This window comes from Nomascus leucogenys, chromosome 8 (genome assembly GCF_006542625.1).
Source record: "Nomascus leucogenys isolate Asia chromosome 8, Asia_NLE_v1, whole genome shotgun sequence".
NCBI lineage: Eukaryota > Metazoa > Chordata > Mammalia > Primates > Hylobatidae > Nomascus > Nomascus leucogenys.
Window position 1 is genome coordinate 20,996,837 of NC_044388.1, and position 16,838 is coordinate 21,013,674.

The 16,838-nt window shown below is 38.0% G+C and overlaps 1 protein-coding gene across 9 annotated transcripts in view; it reads right to left on the reverse strand.

Annotated features, from left to right (window-relative positions):
- ANKRD28 (ankyrin repeat domain 28) overlaps nt 1–16,838 on the reverse strand; it is a 194,319-nt gene that overhangs the window by 4,578 nt on the left and 172,903 nt on the right. For all 9 annotated transcript variants that reach the window (XR_004031290.1, XM_030816861.1, XM_012508548.2 and 6 more), the window contains 9 exons: nt 14,661–14,748; nt 14,441–14,558; nt 13,665–13,884; nt 7,647–7,734; nt 7,472–7,555; nt 6,373–6,518; nt 5,643–5,725; nt 5,134–5,216; nt 4,090–4,181 (listed from right to left, as the gene is read on the reverse strand). Coding sequence is in view for 8 of the 9 variants with exons in the window: in XM_030816861.1 (XP_030672721.1) it covers nt 4,090–4,181; nt 5,134–5,216; nt 5,643–5,725; nt 6,373–6,518; nt 7,472–7,555; nt 7,647–7,734; nt 13,665–13,884; nt 14,441–14,558; nt 14,661–14,748 (1,002 nt within the window). In the remaining variant the exon portion in view is untranslated. The remainder of the gene's footprint in view (nt 1–4,089; nt 4,182–5,133; nt 5,217–5,642; nt 5,726–6,372; nt 6,519–7,471; nt 7,556–7,646; nt 7,735–13,664; nt 13,885–14,440; nt 14,559–14,660; nt 14,749–16,838) is intronic.

Here is a 16,838-nt window from a genome sequence, read left to right on the forward strand (position 1 = left end):
GGTCTCAAACTCCTGGCCTCAAGTGATCTGCCTGCCTTGGCCTCCCAAATGCTGGGATTACAGATGTGAACCACCTTACCCAGCCTACAGTTTAGAGTTTTTAAAAAAGTTAATATAAATGGAATCATATAGTATGTATTATTTCATATCTGGCTTTTTTGTGTAGCATTTTGTGAGATTTATCAATGTTGCATGTAACTGTAGTTGGTTCATTTTCATTGTTATACAGTATTTCATTGTGTGATTATACTATGGTTTAGTTATACATTTCAACTATTGGGCATCTGGTTGCTTCCAGTTCTCCCACATATTTTCATCTATGCTATATTGGCCTTGATAAAAAAAGGATTTTTTTTTTTTTGAGACAGGGTCTTGTTCTGTCACCCAGGCTGGAGTGCAGTGTAACGATCATGCTCACTGCACCCTCAGCCTCTGGGCTCAAGTGATCCTCCCACCTCAGCCCCCTGACTAGCTGGGACTATAGGCACATGCCATGCCTGGCTAATTTTTAAATTTTTTTGTAGATACAGGGTCTTGCTTTGTTGCCCAGGCTGGTCTCAAACTGCTGGCTTTAAGTGATCTTCCTGCCTCTGTCTCCCAAATTGCTGGGATTACAGGAGTAAGCCACTGTGCCCAGCCACAGAAAGCAATTTTTTCCCCCTTTGTAAAGTTCCCATTTTGTCAAGGGTCAAAGAGAACAACTGATGTCCTTGCAAGTTTGGCAGCAGTGGCTGAAGGCTGTCCGTATTTTTAATTAAATTTTATTTGTCCAAAGTAGCTAGGGAGTGCTTCACTGCCCACACTTCTTTCAAGGGTTCTTCTAAAGGTGCCTACTGCTGTTGTTCCTGCTGCTGGCAGGCAGAACAACCCATTACATAGGCCAGGATACCTTGGATGAGAGCGGGGGTGGGGAAAAAAGCTTGTTTCAGGTGTGTTTTCTAGTCAGAATATGACTAAAAACAGGCTCCTCTCCTCTGCATGGGGGTTATTTTTTGAGACGAAGTCTGGCTCTGTCACCCAGGCTAGAGTGCAGTGGCATGATCTCGGCTCACCGCAACCTCTGCCTCCTGGGTTCAAGCGATTCTCCTGCCTCAGCCTCCCAAGTAGCTAGGATTACAGGCACATGCCACCACACCTGGCTAATTTTTTTATTTTTAGTAGAGATGGGGTTTTGTCATGTTGGCGGGGCTGGTCTTGAACTCCTGACCTCAGGTAATCCACTCGCCTTGGCCTCCCAAAGTGCTGGGACCATAGGCATGGGCCACCGTGCCCGGCCAGTTGTATCTCTTAACATGCCACTCTCTCTGCTTAGAAAGTTCCTCCCCCACTTTCTCCTTATCCTTTGGATTTTGGCTTAGCAGTCACATTTTTTGGGATGCCTTCTCTGATCCTGCAAGAAAGGATTTGAAGACCCTCTTAGGTACTCTCCTAGCATTCTATGCTTATTCTAATTAAACTATTTTAAGTGCATCATTAACAGCCTGTTTACACTCTTATCTCCATTCAAGGGAGTAGACTATGTCTTATTTTACACTGTATCCTCAGAAGTTAGTACAGTGCTTGGCATAATCACTCATGCAGCAAATATTCACTGAGCCTCCACTTGCTCAGGCACTATTCAGAACACTAAGAATATATCAGTGAATGCAACTGACAAAGATTTCACTGTTCTTGTGGAGCTTACATTCACTTTAGTGGGGAAGACACACAATCAACATAACAAAAAAGTACATTATATACAATATGTTAAAAGCTTTATGTAAAAAAAGAGGAAAGAGTGGAGCAGGTTAACAAGGACTGAGAATGCTATGGTAGGGGTATCTAGCAAGTTGTAGTAAAGAGTAGTTAGAATATGCTTCATTGAAAAGATGAACTGGAGCTAAGATTTGAAACAGGTGACGGATTTAATCATTGGATGTTTGGGGACAGAGTGTTCAGGCAGAGTAAACAGCCAGAATGAAGATCACAATGCATGTATAACCCTGCTATGGAGGAGCTGGCATGGCAGAATGAAGTAGAGAAAGGAGAAGAGTAGGAAATAATATCAGAAAGGTAACGAGGTGGAGGACACATCATATAGGGCCTAGTAAGGTCATTTTAAGAACTATGAGTGGGGCCAGGTGGAGCACTCTGGGAGGCCAAGGTGGGGGGATTGCTTGAGGCCAGGAGTTCAAGACTGGCCTGGACAATATAGTGAGAGTCCGTCACCACAAAAAATAAATTAGCTGGGCCTGGTGATGCATACTTGTAGTGCTAGCTACTTGGGAGGCTGAGGTGAGAGGTTCTCTTGAGCCCAGGAGTTCAACGTTACAATCAGCTATGATTTCACCACTGTACTCTAGTCTGGGCAACAGAGTGAGACCCTGCCTCTTAAAAAAAAAAAAAAAAAAAAAAAGAACTGAAATTCAAGAGTAACATGTTCTCTTATACTTTAAAAGGATCCAGGTCAGGCTGGTAGCAGTAAAGAAAAAAGTCGGCATATTTTAGATCTACTTTAGAGGTGGAGTTAATAGTATATACTGATGGACTATACAATGAGGATGAGTGAGAGGAATCAAGGATGACTCTAGGGGTTTTGCCCTGAGCAACTGTAAGAATGAGAACTGTCTTCAATGGAGATCATGATGCTGTGGGGAGAGTAGTTCTGGCAAGGGGAGTGGGAAAGGATCAACAGTTCAGTTCTGGACATTCTAGGTTTAAGCTGTTTATCAGACATCCACATGGATGTGTCAATTAGGCACATGGATACATAGAGACTGTGAGAAGTCTGTGCTGGAAATTTAAATCTGGGAATCCTCAGCATATAGGTAGTATTTAAAACCAAAGGAACTGATGAGAGCACTAGGGAGTCAATGTAGACAGAGAAAGCAAAAAGAACGAAGGATTGAGTCCTAGAAGGAGAAGAGGGAAAAAGTTTGTAAAAGAAATTAAGAAGGAATAACTAGTAATGTGGAAGGAAAACCAAGAAAGTGTGGGGTTCAAAAAGCAGAGTAAAAAAAATTTATCAAAGGAAACAAGTAATTAGTTGTGCCAAACGCTGATCTATCAAGTAAAATGAGAGCTTAGTTAACATAGTAGAAGTCACTGGTGGTTTTGATGGGAACAGTTTTGCTATGTGTAGGAGTGAGGGGGGAGAAGGCCTGACTATACGGAAATTAAGAGAGAATGGAAGAATGACGCCGGATGCTGTGGCTCACACCTGTAATCCCAGCAATTTGGGAGGCCAAGGCAGGCGGATCACCTGAGGTCAGGAGTCTGAGACCAGCCTGGCCAACATGGTGAAACTCCGTCTCTACTAAAAATACAAAATTTAGCCAGGCGTAGTGGCAGGTGCCTGTAATCCCAGCTACCTGGGGAGGCTGAGGCATGAGAATCACTTGAACCCAGGAGGTGGAGGTTGCAGTAAGCCGAGATCATGCCACTGCACTCCAGCCTGGGCAACAGAGCTAGACTCCATCTCAAAAACAAACAAACAACGACAACAACAACAAAAGAATGGAAGAATGAGAGGAATAACTGGGGACAGCAAGAGAGTAGTTTTGCTGCAAAAGGGGACAGAGAAATACGGCAGTAGCTGGCAGGAGTAGTGAGATTTATAAATTATTTTTTAAGGATGAGGGAACTAATGTTTATATACTGAGAGGAATAATACAGGAAGAGAGCGAAAAATGTTACTCCAGGACACAAAAGAGAACCGTCAAAGTGACATTATGAAGTAGGCAAAAGGGGACAGGATCTAGTGCATGAGTAGAAGCACTGGCTTTAAATAAGAATATTAGCACTTAAGTAGGATCTTGATAAATATTTGCTGAAAGAACAAAATCTTCGGCTACTAAAACGAGAAAGTGGCAAGTATAAACAGTAAATACTAACTTTGCTATAACAGATGATATAGGAATTCAGAAGTACATCTGTTAGATAACTTTTCCTATTTCTTTTGCCCTCATTCCTTCGCCACAAACTACTCTTCAATATTAACTTTAGCTCTCCTCTTTGACCAATAAAAAATATCCAAGTTTATTTCTCTTCAAATATGGATCAAAAGATAAAAGCGCTAGGTTAAGGGAAGAGAATATAGAACCAACTTACCATTTTCATCTACTGCAAGCACACTTGCTCCTTTTCCCAAAAGTTCCTGAACCACCATTGTTAGCCCATTTCGGGCAGCAACATGCAGAGGTCTAGGGGAAAAAACATGATACATGTACACATATGTGCATGTGCATGCACATACACATACACACCTGGCTGTCAAAGAGCATTTTTGTCAACTTGTGAAGACCAAGAGGTACAAACTTGAGGCACCTAATCCTAATAAAAAAGATGGGGGCAGAGAGAGCAGAACCTCTGTGCAGTGCACTGTCACACCTTGTCAACGTGTAGCTCGACATCAAGCTCAGCCATAGGTCCCATCGACAGGTCCCTACCTTCACCCAATCCTTGTTACTTTTCTTCTCAATGTTTAAAAAAATTTTACCATTGAAATTGCATTCCTCCGTTGTTAAGGAATGAGGCTGGTAAAGACATAGACTATATATTAAAAACTAAACTGCAGTAGCATAAATTCTAATAGGCTTTGAAAACAGCTTACAAGCATCATGACTAATTTTTGGACCTTCAAGGGATCTGACTAATCCCAGAATGGACAACAATATTCTAAGATTTTTATCTTTACTAAACCTCAAAATGGAATAGCAAAGGACAATGAGACACTGATGTAAGATCTCTGTCAGTCTATCTGGAGGCTGGCTGCTCACATTATTAAAAATTTTGATTCTTTCAGAAACCTTATTGGCTTATAGACACATATAAAGCTTCTTACCTCATTTATTGTTAGTTTCAAGTAACATTATTAGTTGATTTCCATAGAATACCCAAAATAGTACTACTTTCCTTCAGAAAATTAGGTAGGTGGATTAAGGAAAAAAATATATTATTGTTTCAAAAGCATTTTAAATAATATGGCTTTTAGTTGAGATCATTTTAGAAATGAGTTTTGACAGTTGTAAAACTATTAAAATTGCTTCTATGACTAATGAAACCTATTCCAATAGTCACATGTTTAATAAAATCCATTTATCATTTTTATAATTATAGGTCACAAAGTTTATACTAGATACTGACAGTACTCACGTTTGCAAGGCTGCGTTGGTTGCATTGATGAGGTTTCTATCTGTTATCTTTTCCAGTATTAACAAGGCACTAGTTTCATGACCCTATAATTGTGGCAGATAAGTTATAAAAACTTGGGCACCATTAAGGATACATTTATACACCCAACAATCTGCAACCCTAGTCCATATAATATGTACAACACCATACATATACCATGAATTTTCCTGGCTACTATCTTAATATTTGCCCAAACACATCTTGGGAGTGAGGGTAGGAGAAGAGGACAAAATTAAGATTAAGGAAAGAGGATAATTATGCTTAGACTTGTGTTCCAGAACTTATTTGGCGTACTGGAGACTTTGATACGCCATGGTGCCTTATAAGTCAATAATTTTGTTCAAGAAATCTAATACCAGTGATCATTAGATAGGTTTGGTCCTGAGTTGTTCATTTTAGTGAAGTCAAAAAACGTTTAATGTCACTGTTAATATTAACAATGGAAACATATTCTTAAAATGTATACATACCTTGCTACAAGCCAAATGGAGGGCAGTATTTTTACTGTTATCTTGTAAAGTCAGTTCTGCACTAGCACTGCTAACCAGCATCTCTGGGAGGAAAAAGTGCATCAATTCTTATGTTTATGAACATGTTTCTTAGATTACCAATAACTCACTGTAGAGAAACGAAGATACAAAGCAAAAAAGTCCCTCTCACAAAAACTTAAGTACAAGAAAAATATTGTAATATATAACGTATATGTCTTCATATAATTGTATGAGACAATTATATTGTTGTATAAGTCACACACTCTAACAATGGCAATTAACATTTATTTTGTGACTGTGCACTACATTTTAAATACTGTTTTATATGCTCTGGATTTATAGTAATTTATTTAACCCTCACAACAACCCACCAAGTAGACACTGTTATTTTCCTCATTTTGTAAATGAGAAAACTGAGGCATAAGGTCATTTAGCTGAAAGATCTAGGACTCACATTCAGGCAATCCAACTCCAGAGCCAGTGTTCTTAACCACTATGTTATAAGGCCATGGTACAGTAGAATCCTCAATCAGTAAGGGCAAACTAAAACATTGTATCCCTAAATGAAAATGTGGATTGCAAACAGGTAAAAGGTTTTAAGTCTTAGGAGTAGTAAGATAACTAGTTGAAGTCAGAAGTCTTGGGATCTAAGTTATACATAAGTGATACACATACTTCGGAAAATACAATTTTAAAGAAGTTTCTTTACCAACTGTATTTGTTTGTCCATTTTCTGCAGCCATCATAAGAGGTGTTTTCCCTGTAGAGTCCACAGAATTGACTTGAGCATTATGGCTGAGCAGCAGCTGTAAACACTCCACATGGTCTGTGAAGGCGGCTGCATGGAGAGGAGTTCTGTGATAAAGAAAAATTGAAATATATGACTAAATTTGAATGTTATATATGCTGGAAAAATATTCTTTAATTTGTGACACGCCGTTTTTAAGGGTTTACATATTAGGCTATAAAAGTACTGCCTGTACACAAACAAATAGGCTCAATGGAGCTTACTAATTTCTCTCATAGAAATTTCTACTTTCAATAATATAGAAGGCCTTAATTAAACTGGAACTAGTATGAAGTAAAGATTAATTACAAAATTGCTAAAATAACATTACATCATTAAAGGAAATTTTGAAAGAAATAAATCCTGATCTGAATACCACCACTTATTACAACTGCTGGACTTTTTTCCAGCCTTTATTCCTATTTAGAAAACTGTTAACTTTGTTAACAATAATCTTTGGGAAACAAACAAATTCTAAAGAAAGGGGAAAATATTTACATTTTAAAATAGTTTAAAGGAGGAAAACTTCCTAAAATCTATAAATAGAAAAACTTTTTATAATGTAAAAATAATTGAGATCTTGTAACAATTTATACTTGCAAATATAAAAATCAACTTTTAATAATGGGTTTTCTGTAAATTCTCTCACACCAGCCGGTAGTTAAAATTTATTTCTTATTGAAAATAAAACTTTTTTGGGGGGTAGGGCAGAGACGGGATCTCACTCTGCCACCCAGGCTGGAATGCAGTGGTGCAATCATAGCTCACTGCTGCCTCAAACTCCTGGACTCAAGTGATCCTCCTGCCTCAGCCACCTGAATAGCTGGGATCACAGGCATGCATCATCATGCATTTTTTTTTTTTCTTTTGGTAGAGATGCAGGTCTTGCTATGTTGACCAGGCTGGTCTTAAACTCCTGGCTTCAAGTTATCCTCCCACCTCAGCCTCCCAGATTGTTAGGATTATAGGCATGAGCCACTGTGCCTGGCTAAAACTGTTTAATACATAGTTGAATTCCTACCTTCCTTTTGAATCTGTGGCGTTCACAATGCTGGCACCTAATGTATCAATTAACATCTCAGCAGCACCTTCGTTGTCATTTATCCTGTGTAAGGTAACAAGGTGATCATTCTCACAGCACTGGTGTATTTCTTAAAACACGCAAACCAAATCTGATTCATTCTGGCTTTACTTACACGGCACAATGCAATGGACTAAAAGCATTTCCTTCCGTTTTCTGGAAAACTTCCTGTTCTAAAAGCAGTTCTACACATGTCTCGTGACCTAAATAGGTGTAAAGAACCAGGTATTAAAATTCAAAGGCGATACTGGCAAAAATCACAGATACATATAAGTGTTTAAAGGAAAAATGTAAAAGTCTCTCCCTCATCCCATCTCCCAGATCCCCTCTCTGGAATATAACCGCTGGTAGCTGTTAAGCCACCAGTAGTTCCAGAAAATTTCTAGGCATATACAACTGCACGCACACAAATATGTACAGTTGGCTCTCTGTATCCGTGGGTGCTGCATCCATCAATTCAACTAACCCCAAATTAAAAATATTTGGGGGACAAAAAAAACAGAGCAGACTTGTTTTCTTGTCATATACCCTAAATACAGCGTACCAATTATTTACATACCATTTACATTACATTGGCTGTTATAAGTAATCCAGAGATGATTTAAAGTATAGCAGAGAATGTGCATAGGTTATATGCAAATACTATCCCATTTTCTATAAGGGACTTGAGCACCTGTTGGTTTTGGTATTCACAAGGGGTCCTGGAAACCAATCCTCAACAGCAAACGAGAGATGACTGTGCTATATATTTTTTTAAATGGCAATGGGATGTTTAATTCTGCACCTTGCCTTTTACTTAATATTAACTACACATATCCTTCCATAATAGCATATATGAAATATTATTATTATTTTAGATGGAGTCTCACTCTGTCGCCCAGCCTGGAGTGCAGTGGCGCGATCTTGGCTCACTGCAACCTCTGCCTCCCGGGTTCAAGTGATTCTCCTGTCTCAGCCTCCCAAGTAGCTGGGACTACAGGCGCCCACCACCACGCCTAGCTAACTTTTTTCGTATTTTTAGTAGAGACAGGGTTTCACCATGTTGGTCAGGCTGATCTCGAACTCCTGATCTCAGGTGATCTACCCGCCTTGATCTCCCAAAGTGCTGGGATTACAGGTGTGAGCCACCGTGCCTGGCTACAATCTTATTCTTTAATGTTCTGAAGAGCTTCACAGTATCAAAGTATATCATAAATTATTTAATCTAATTATGGATTTTAAAGTGATTGGTAGTTTAAAAAATTCTTCATGATATTATCAACAATGCTGTAATGAAACATTCTGGTATTTTTTTATTTTATTAAAACAATTTTTTGAGACAGGGTCTTACTCTGTTGCCCAAGTTGAAGTGCAGTGGCATGATTATGACTCACTGCAGCCTCAACCTCCTGGGCTCAAGTGATCCTCCCACCTCAGCCTCCTGAGTTGCTAAGACAACAGGTGCAAGGCGACCACACATGGCTAATTTTTTGATATTTTGTAGAGATGAAGTTTTGCCATGTTGCTCAGACTGGTCTTTTTTTTTTTTTTTTTTTTTTTGAGACGGAGTCTCGCTCTGTCACCCAGGCTGGAGTGCAGTGACGCAATCTCGGCTCACTGCAAGCTCCGCCTCCCAGGTTCACGCCATTCTCCTGCCTCAGCCTCTCCGAGTAGCTGGGACTACAGGCGCCCGCCACCACGCCCGGCTAATTTTGTATTTTTAGTAGAGACGGGGTTTCACCGTGGTCTCGATCTCCTGACCTCGTGATCCGCCCGCCTCGGCCTCCCAAAGTGCTGGGATTACAAGCGTGAGCCACCGCGCCCGGCCGCTCAGACTGGTCTTGAATCCCAGAGCTCAAGTGATCTGCCTGCCTCAGCCTCCTAAAATGCTGGGATTACAGGCGTAAGCCACCACGGCCAACATTTTGTTTTTATTTTAGGAAGTATTTTTGTAGGACAATTTCCTACCAAAGTGATATTGCTATGGTAAAGGACAAGTATCCAGCCTTGGTATTCTTGGGGGATTGGGTCCAGGACTCAATAGGACAGCAAAACTCCATAGTCCCTTATACAGTTCCCTTGTACAAAATGGTTTGTGTATAATCTATACACATCTTCTCATATACTTTGAGTCATCTCTAGATTACTTACAACTTAATTCAATGTAAATGCTATATAAATAGTTGTATTGTTTAGGGAATAATGACAAAAAAAAGTCTGTACATGTTCAGCCTATATTTCTGATCGACATTCAGTTGAATTCACCGATCGGGGACCCATGGATATGGAGGGCTGACTGTACTGACTATTGATCAATATCTGGTCCATCCTTTTGAATAGTAACTTCAAAAACAGAAAAATCCAAATTTCAAATTTTCTTACCCTAATTCCAGAGCTAGGGTTTTAATTTAATACCCTAATTACTACAAATAAAATGTTGCTTATTTTATTTCATTAGTCATTTGGGATCTACTTTAGGAATAAATTAGATTCTTACATGGCCTCTTTATATATTTTCATGGTTTAATATTTGCCTACCAAAGTGATGTTATATTTTCTTTTTAAATTACTGAAACTTAATCAACTTAAACTTTATCCTATAATTGTGGAAAAGTAATTTTTAGAAAAACCTGTAATTGTGTTCCATCTTTTGTCAGTTCTTTTCTCTAATCTAGTAGTTTTCAAGAGGATTTTGCCCATCAGCAGATATTGTGTGTGGCAATGCCTACAGACATTTTTGTTTATCACAACTGAAGGTGGGGCAGTGCAACTGGCATCTAGTGGGTAGAAACCAATGATGCTGCTAAACATCTTGCAATGCACTGGAGAGTCCCTTGCAACAATCATCTGGCCCAAAACGTCATAGTGCTGAGGTTGAGAAACTCCTTTAATTCCATCATTCTGAATGTTAACTCATTACTAAGATACAGCAATGGAAAGTTGTCCATTGTTGACTTAAGAGCCTCCCATTCTCCAGATATATGGGTTCTTAAGGTGTGGCCTAGGGAACCCTGGGGTGACGCAAAAAATATATGAATAAAAACACAGATGAGAACCCAACTATTCTCTTAAATTAGCTATAAAGAGATGTACTACTCTTCTCACTAAAAAGAAAATACTTTTGGAAAATAGTTTTCATAAAAAAGGATTATTTATGTTAACATGTAATAGACATTATTTTTAAATAAATCAGTAAGTATTTTAAAATTTCTCAGTTCCAATTTCTAATACAGTCAGTATCAATCCATAGTTCCTGAGACCAAAGGGTTTGAGAACCACTCACTATCTGAGTACAGACTGAGAAAAGGGAATAGTGGGGCCCCCTGGTTACCTCCAGAAATCATTACTGGGTGATATCAAGCAGACAATCTCATAACTTTCTATCATTATTTATGAAAGCTAGATAGGATGGTAAACTGGGTCCTCCTGAGTTTCAGAGGCTATTCTGAGGATGTTTAGAGCTTCATAAAAATGAACACATTTTTTAAGGGAATAAATAAATATTCTTAAGTTCTATGACTGAATGACTACATGAACTGAAATTGTGAACTTTTAGTATCTACAGCCAGTTTTTTTCTAAAACTTGGCCATCATTTCATTTTAAGAGGTTGTTTTCTGTTTTGTTGGCGTGCTTCCACTTTTCTTTCCAGCTGTACAATAATTACTAGTTAAAGTAAAAACCATTTTACATATTCTACTTTCAGAATGCCAAATTATAAAATGGGCTTTTGGCTATAAATATGGTATTAATTTTAGGCTGTCTATATAGTTGCTTATTGCATATAGCCAACACTCAGTTAATTCCTTCCAGCTCAAATTCAGCAGCACCACAATTTTGCTACAGGCTGAAAATCAGACACATTTGTTATGATCTTTAAATGGCAACCAGGCATGCAGTTCTTGCAAAATTCTGTCTCTTGCACAAAACGTGCTTAGAGTCTAAATTTAGCAGTGATAGAGTAGGAACTCACTTTAGGGAAACTGTTCTACATATAGATCTGATAAGAAACATTGTAATAGAAAGCAACTCTCCAAAGGACAGTTACAGCAGTACATTTACAACTAAATGCTCTTTCTGAGGAAAAATATCTCACTGTGTGATTTTTCCAATGGTTAATCTTCAGGGATATATTTTTTTAAAAACCAAGCAGTAAGTCTTTGCTTCTAAACAGTTTTATCTCACTGACTTTTTTACAGAAACACAACTCATTTTCCCACTATTATTAGATATTTTGGGTTTTCCTTATACTTGTAAAATGTCAAGTCACATTACAGAAACAAATAAAAAATATCAATGGCAAAATACAGTATCTTCTTTGTACTAGTATGAGTACTAGTCTCTGGCCACTTCACTACACTCATTTCTACTTGCCTTAGCAAGTAGAAATGGGAAAAAGAGAAGTTAAACCCCAAAGGTTTTATAGTTTTCAAAACTGTTTTGGTTAAAGATTTAAGGTAGTAAAAAACAAAGAGACTAAACTAAGCTTGTTCAATGAGCAACAGATTTAACTATTCAAGTTTTTATGGTACTATCAGTACTCAGCTGAAGGATAACCAACAGCATCATAGGACAAACCTCAAGAACCCAAAATGTTCTCACGGCAAAAGAATGCAACTCCCAACTTTGGCATAAGGACTAATATGAAAATCAAAATATTGTATCTCAGAAATTCTTGTGGAAACATTTAATGAAGTTATAATTTTACAAGATTCAGCTTTTTCCTCTTTTGCTTTAACTTGATAACTTTGTCAGAACAGCTCCCAGTGAAAGAACTATGAAACAGCATATTACAGAAAGATAGCAAATCTCAACTTCCTGGTAAGGCAGTATGATTTTACAACAGATATTATACTTATTTATTTTTAGCAAATGGATATTTATGTAAAGAGACAATTTATATTTTCTCTGCATTTTGAGGGAAGGTTATTAGAATTGTGAACTACAGCTTTGTAGATCTGCTGTCATAATTAACATTAATCTTGAAGCTACACTGAAATTGAAAACAAATTTTAAAAACCTCTAATTTCTCTGCTAAAGCCTCAAGCTTGAACTTTGACAACACTGATGCTTGCACTATATATAATGTACTTGAGTTTTCTAAGATGATCAAATCTAAAAATATCTCAACATGTTTCATTACATAAATTATTTTAATTGGTGGCATTTCATAAGCCAAACTGCATTTTTAACATCTATACCTTCAAAGTAGCTTTATGCTTCCCTACGTGACCTTTTCTGAGTCTACCTATAAAAGCGACGACTGTGACTGTGAGCCTGTAGGAGGCCAAAGAAAATCTCTTTTAACCATGTAGCAGAGTTAACCCATCAAAGTTTCTAATTCTAAGACCTGCTAGGGATTTATTCCTTTAAAACACTGAGCATGGATATTATTGGTAATATAAGAATGTTGTCTTGCAATGTGCTCAGAAAACATACATAGATTTCAGTTCAGAATGTGATACATCTCACTGTTTCTCCTACTTTTGGTCATTTTTCCCCTAATATGATTGTATTTAGAAAGTAAAAGAACATGGCTGGGTGCAATGGCTCATGCCTGTAATCCTAGCACTTGGGGAGTCTGATGTGGGAGGACTGCTTAAGCCCAGTTGTTCAAGACCAGCCTGGGCAACATAGTGGGACTCTTAAAAAAAAAAAAAAAAGTAAAAGAACAAACTCAAAATACAAGCACACTATATAAAAGCAATGGAAACATTGTAAAAACCTCCTAAAAATGCAAAATATTTGTTGAAATAAGGATCTAAGAAAAACTTCAGGCTACATGGTGGCTCATGCCTGTAATCCCAACACTTTGGGAGGCTGAGGTGGGAGGATCACTTGAGGCCAGGAGTTCAAGACCAGCCTGGGCAACATAGCAAGACCCTACCAAAACTAAAAAAAAAGAAAAGAAAAGAAAAACCTCAAAAATACTTCATGGCTTATCTCAGAACACCTTTGACAACTAGTGTCTTGGCTTTAGTATGACAAAGGACAGGAGTGCGCCTACGTAGTAAGTATTATTAGTACGTGAGCCTATATAGTAGATTATTCCCAAGGTTTTTGCTAATTTTAAACTTAAAATTTGCCTTATAAATATGTCATTCTTTTATCTCTGTTCACTACAGAATGATATGCATTTGTGTTTGTATACTTAACCATTGTAGCAAGCCCAGTGAAGTGCCGTATATCCATGATTGTCTGCTGTGGCTGGATTTGCATCCATAGATGCTGCTGACTGCAAAAGGGCTCCGAGAACACCAATGTGTCCACAGGCAGCAGACAGGTGTATAGGCGTCCGGCCCCTGCTATCCCGAAGTAAGCACTTAGCACCATGTTGAAGTAATGCATCTACACATTCTTCATGGCCTGTAACTGCCTGAAAGAAAATAATTTACAGGTAGTCAAACATATTATGCTAAACATTACATGCCAATTTCAGCTAATTAAAAACTTTAAAGACCATACTCTCCATATCCTTCCATCAATTAAAGCCATTTATCATTTTATGAGTAATTCTGTATTTTTATTGGAAGTGGTTTAAAAATTCAGTTAAAGCAACAACTCTGCTAAAATGCAAATAGTATGAAAACACAAAGAGAGAAACTTGGTATTCAATGAAAATAATGATATTTCAAAGGTGAAAAAAGATAAAGTGTATAAGAAAATAAGTGAGATAATGGAAAAAGTCAAATTGACATTAATTCTACTCAAAGTTTTAAGAGTTTTAAAATTTTGTTCTAACATTGTTCTCTAGGTTAAGTTGTACTTTGTAATTGTTCAAAATTAGCATTTAAAAACTAAGATACTGAAAGAAATGGTAAAGACTATTTGACGAACATTTAATGAAGAAAAAATAAACATAACCTAGTTCAGTTCTAGGTAATATGAGGTCATAAAAGCTTTTTGAAAGGAAAGAGCATATTTCTGCTTACCCCTCTATGCAACGCTGTCCTTCCCCACTTATCTTTGGCATCTACATTTGCTCCTTTGTTCAGCAATGAGTAAACACAGTCTGTGTGCCCGTTGAGAACAGATAGCATCAGAGGCGTCCTGAGCAACAACAGGAATAGGTTCAGTGCTGTCACTTAAGACTGTACTCTGGTTTTCGAAATACACCCTTCTGTGAAGCAACAATTATTTATCGAAACTTACTGTCCATTTCCATCTTGAATATCCACTGCATTCTGTGGTTCTGCATTTCCTATTAATAGCCGTAAGCATTCTGAATGACCATTTGTTGCTGTAAAGTGAAATTTAAACATTTCGGTAATTACATATAATGATAAAATAGAAAATGTCCATCTTAGAGCACATCTTCTAGAATTTTAATTTTGGGATAGTTTCGCTGAATTTAATATGCAAGAATGAAAACTATAGGTACAAAGAAGGTTTCTACAGCCTTTGATTGTTAAAGCTGGAACAAATATGAATTCCTCACAGTAAAACATGACAGGCAGACTGCCTACCCAGCACCCATTCCCCATCATCTGCCTCTAAAAGAATGCTCATTTTATTTAGCTCTCTGGTAATGTGGTCAGGAAGAGTGCCTTGCCTCCAGCAAAGGGATGATACCAAGATTAGACCAAATCAATCACAACAACCCCATTCTCCTCTGACAGTGATCAGTTTTAAGGTGAGCAGCACAGGAACCAGGTCTGACTACTGAGATGCTGATAAGTCTAGAGGCTGCTGGGAAATACTTTTATCTCTAATAATGAAAAGCCCCTATTCCTTCCTGATTTTAGATGCAATCCTTAAAAGCAGCAGCAATAATCCCGCAACATGAATGCAAATGTAAGAGAATAACAGAATTTAATCCAGAGCTCTGACACCGTTGTAGAATCAACCAACCCTGCAACTGCATCTGCCTGATACTGCTTTTTTTTTGAGACAGAATCTCGCTCTGTCACCCAGGTTGGAGTGCAGTGGTGTGATCTTGGCTCACTGCAATTTCCGCCTCCTGGGTTCAAGCAATTCTCTGCCTCAGCCTCCCGAGTAGTTGGGATTACAGGCGCCCGCCACCACACCCAGCGAATTTTTTTGTATTTTTAGGAGAGATGAGGTTTCACCATCTAGGCCTGGCTGGTCTTGAACTCCTGACCTCATGATCCACCCGCCTTGGCCTCCCAAAGTGCTGGGATTACAGGCGTGAGCCACCGTGCCCAGCCTGCCTTTGGACATTGTATGTGAGACACTAAACCCCTTAAGCTATTTTCAGTAGTGTACTGCTATTTATGGCTGAAATAATTTCAAATGACATATATATATATATATATACATACATACACACAGTAAAAGAAAAATGATCCATCTAAAGAACGCATGTATTAAGTCCAAATGCATAAAATGGGCAAGGGTACAAGTAGAAGTAGTCCAAAGAAAAGAGCTCTTGAAGTAAGTTAAATCCTCTGCAAAATTCAGGTCCTGTTCACATATACAAAGTCTGAAGTTTAAAGAAATACATTAGAAAAAATGTATCTTGCATATGATACAGAAAAGAACGTCTATCACTATTTCTTCTAATTAAAAGATGACAAAACTAGCAAAAGCAAGCTAGGTGCTGAATATTCCACAGTACGTTCCGACAGTTATATTAAATACTAATAGTTGTTAAACTTGTGGCTTAAACCACCTCTCCTACCCTAGTCCAATCTGTATGCTGCACTCTGCCACCAGCTCTCACAGCTTGGCAATAAAAAACAGTGTCGTAACACTTGGGGATGTTCAAGAAGATCTTGTTTGGCCTATCATTTTTCAAATCAGTTCATTTACACTCAGTGCACAGTAGCTACTGATGAATGTTTGTGTCATCTAAGTTCAATACCCAAACACCAAGCACAGCATCACTGTGGGAAAGGACTGGTAAACCTCCAGGAAAAAAAACCCACAGTGTTCTTTTCATAGCTTAAAGATGCTCTCTATAGATCTCCAAATTTGAAAGGCATCTATAGATACAAGGCTTGCATTTATTGAATAGATATGCACTAAGAGTAACCTGTGGTTCTTTTTGTGGGTAGGATTTATGCTGAACTATAATGGCATTGGTTAACTACTTCTAAGGGACTGGCTAATGTCTCAGTTCAATATTTACCTATTGAGAGTGCAACCACTCCATGCAAGCTTTAAATTAGTTCTGCATATTATCTGCAATTATAATTTTTCTAGCTATAGATTAATATTTTTAAAATGTACTTATTTTTCACAGATCCCATCCAGTGTACAAAATTTATTTTTATTTTATATTTTAGGAACAGGGTTTCATCATGTTGCCTAGAGTGCAATCAAACTGAGCTCAAGTGACCCTCTTGCCTCAGCCTCCCAAGTTAGGTG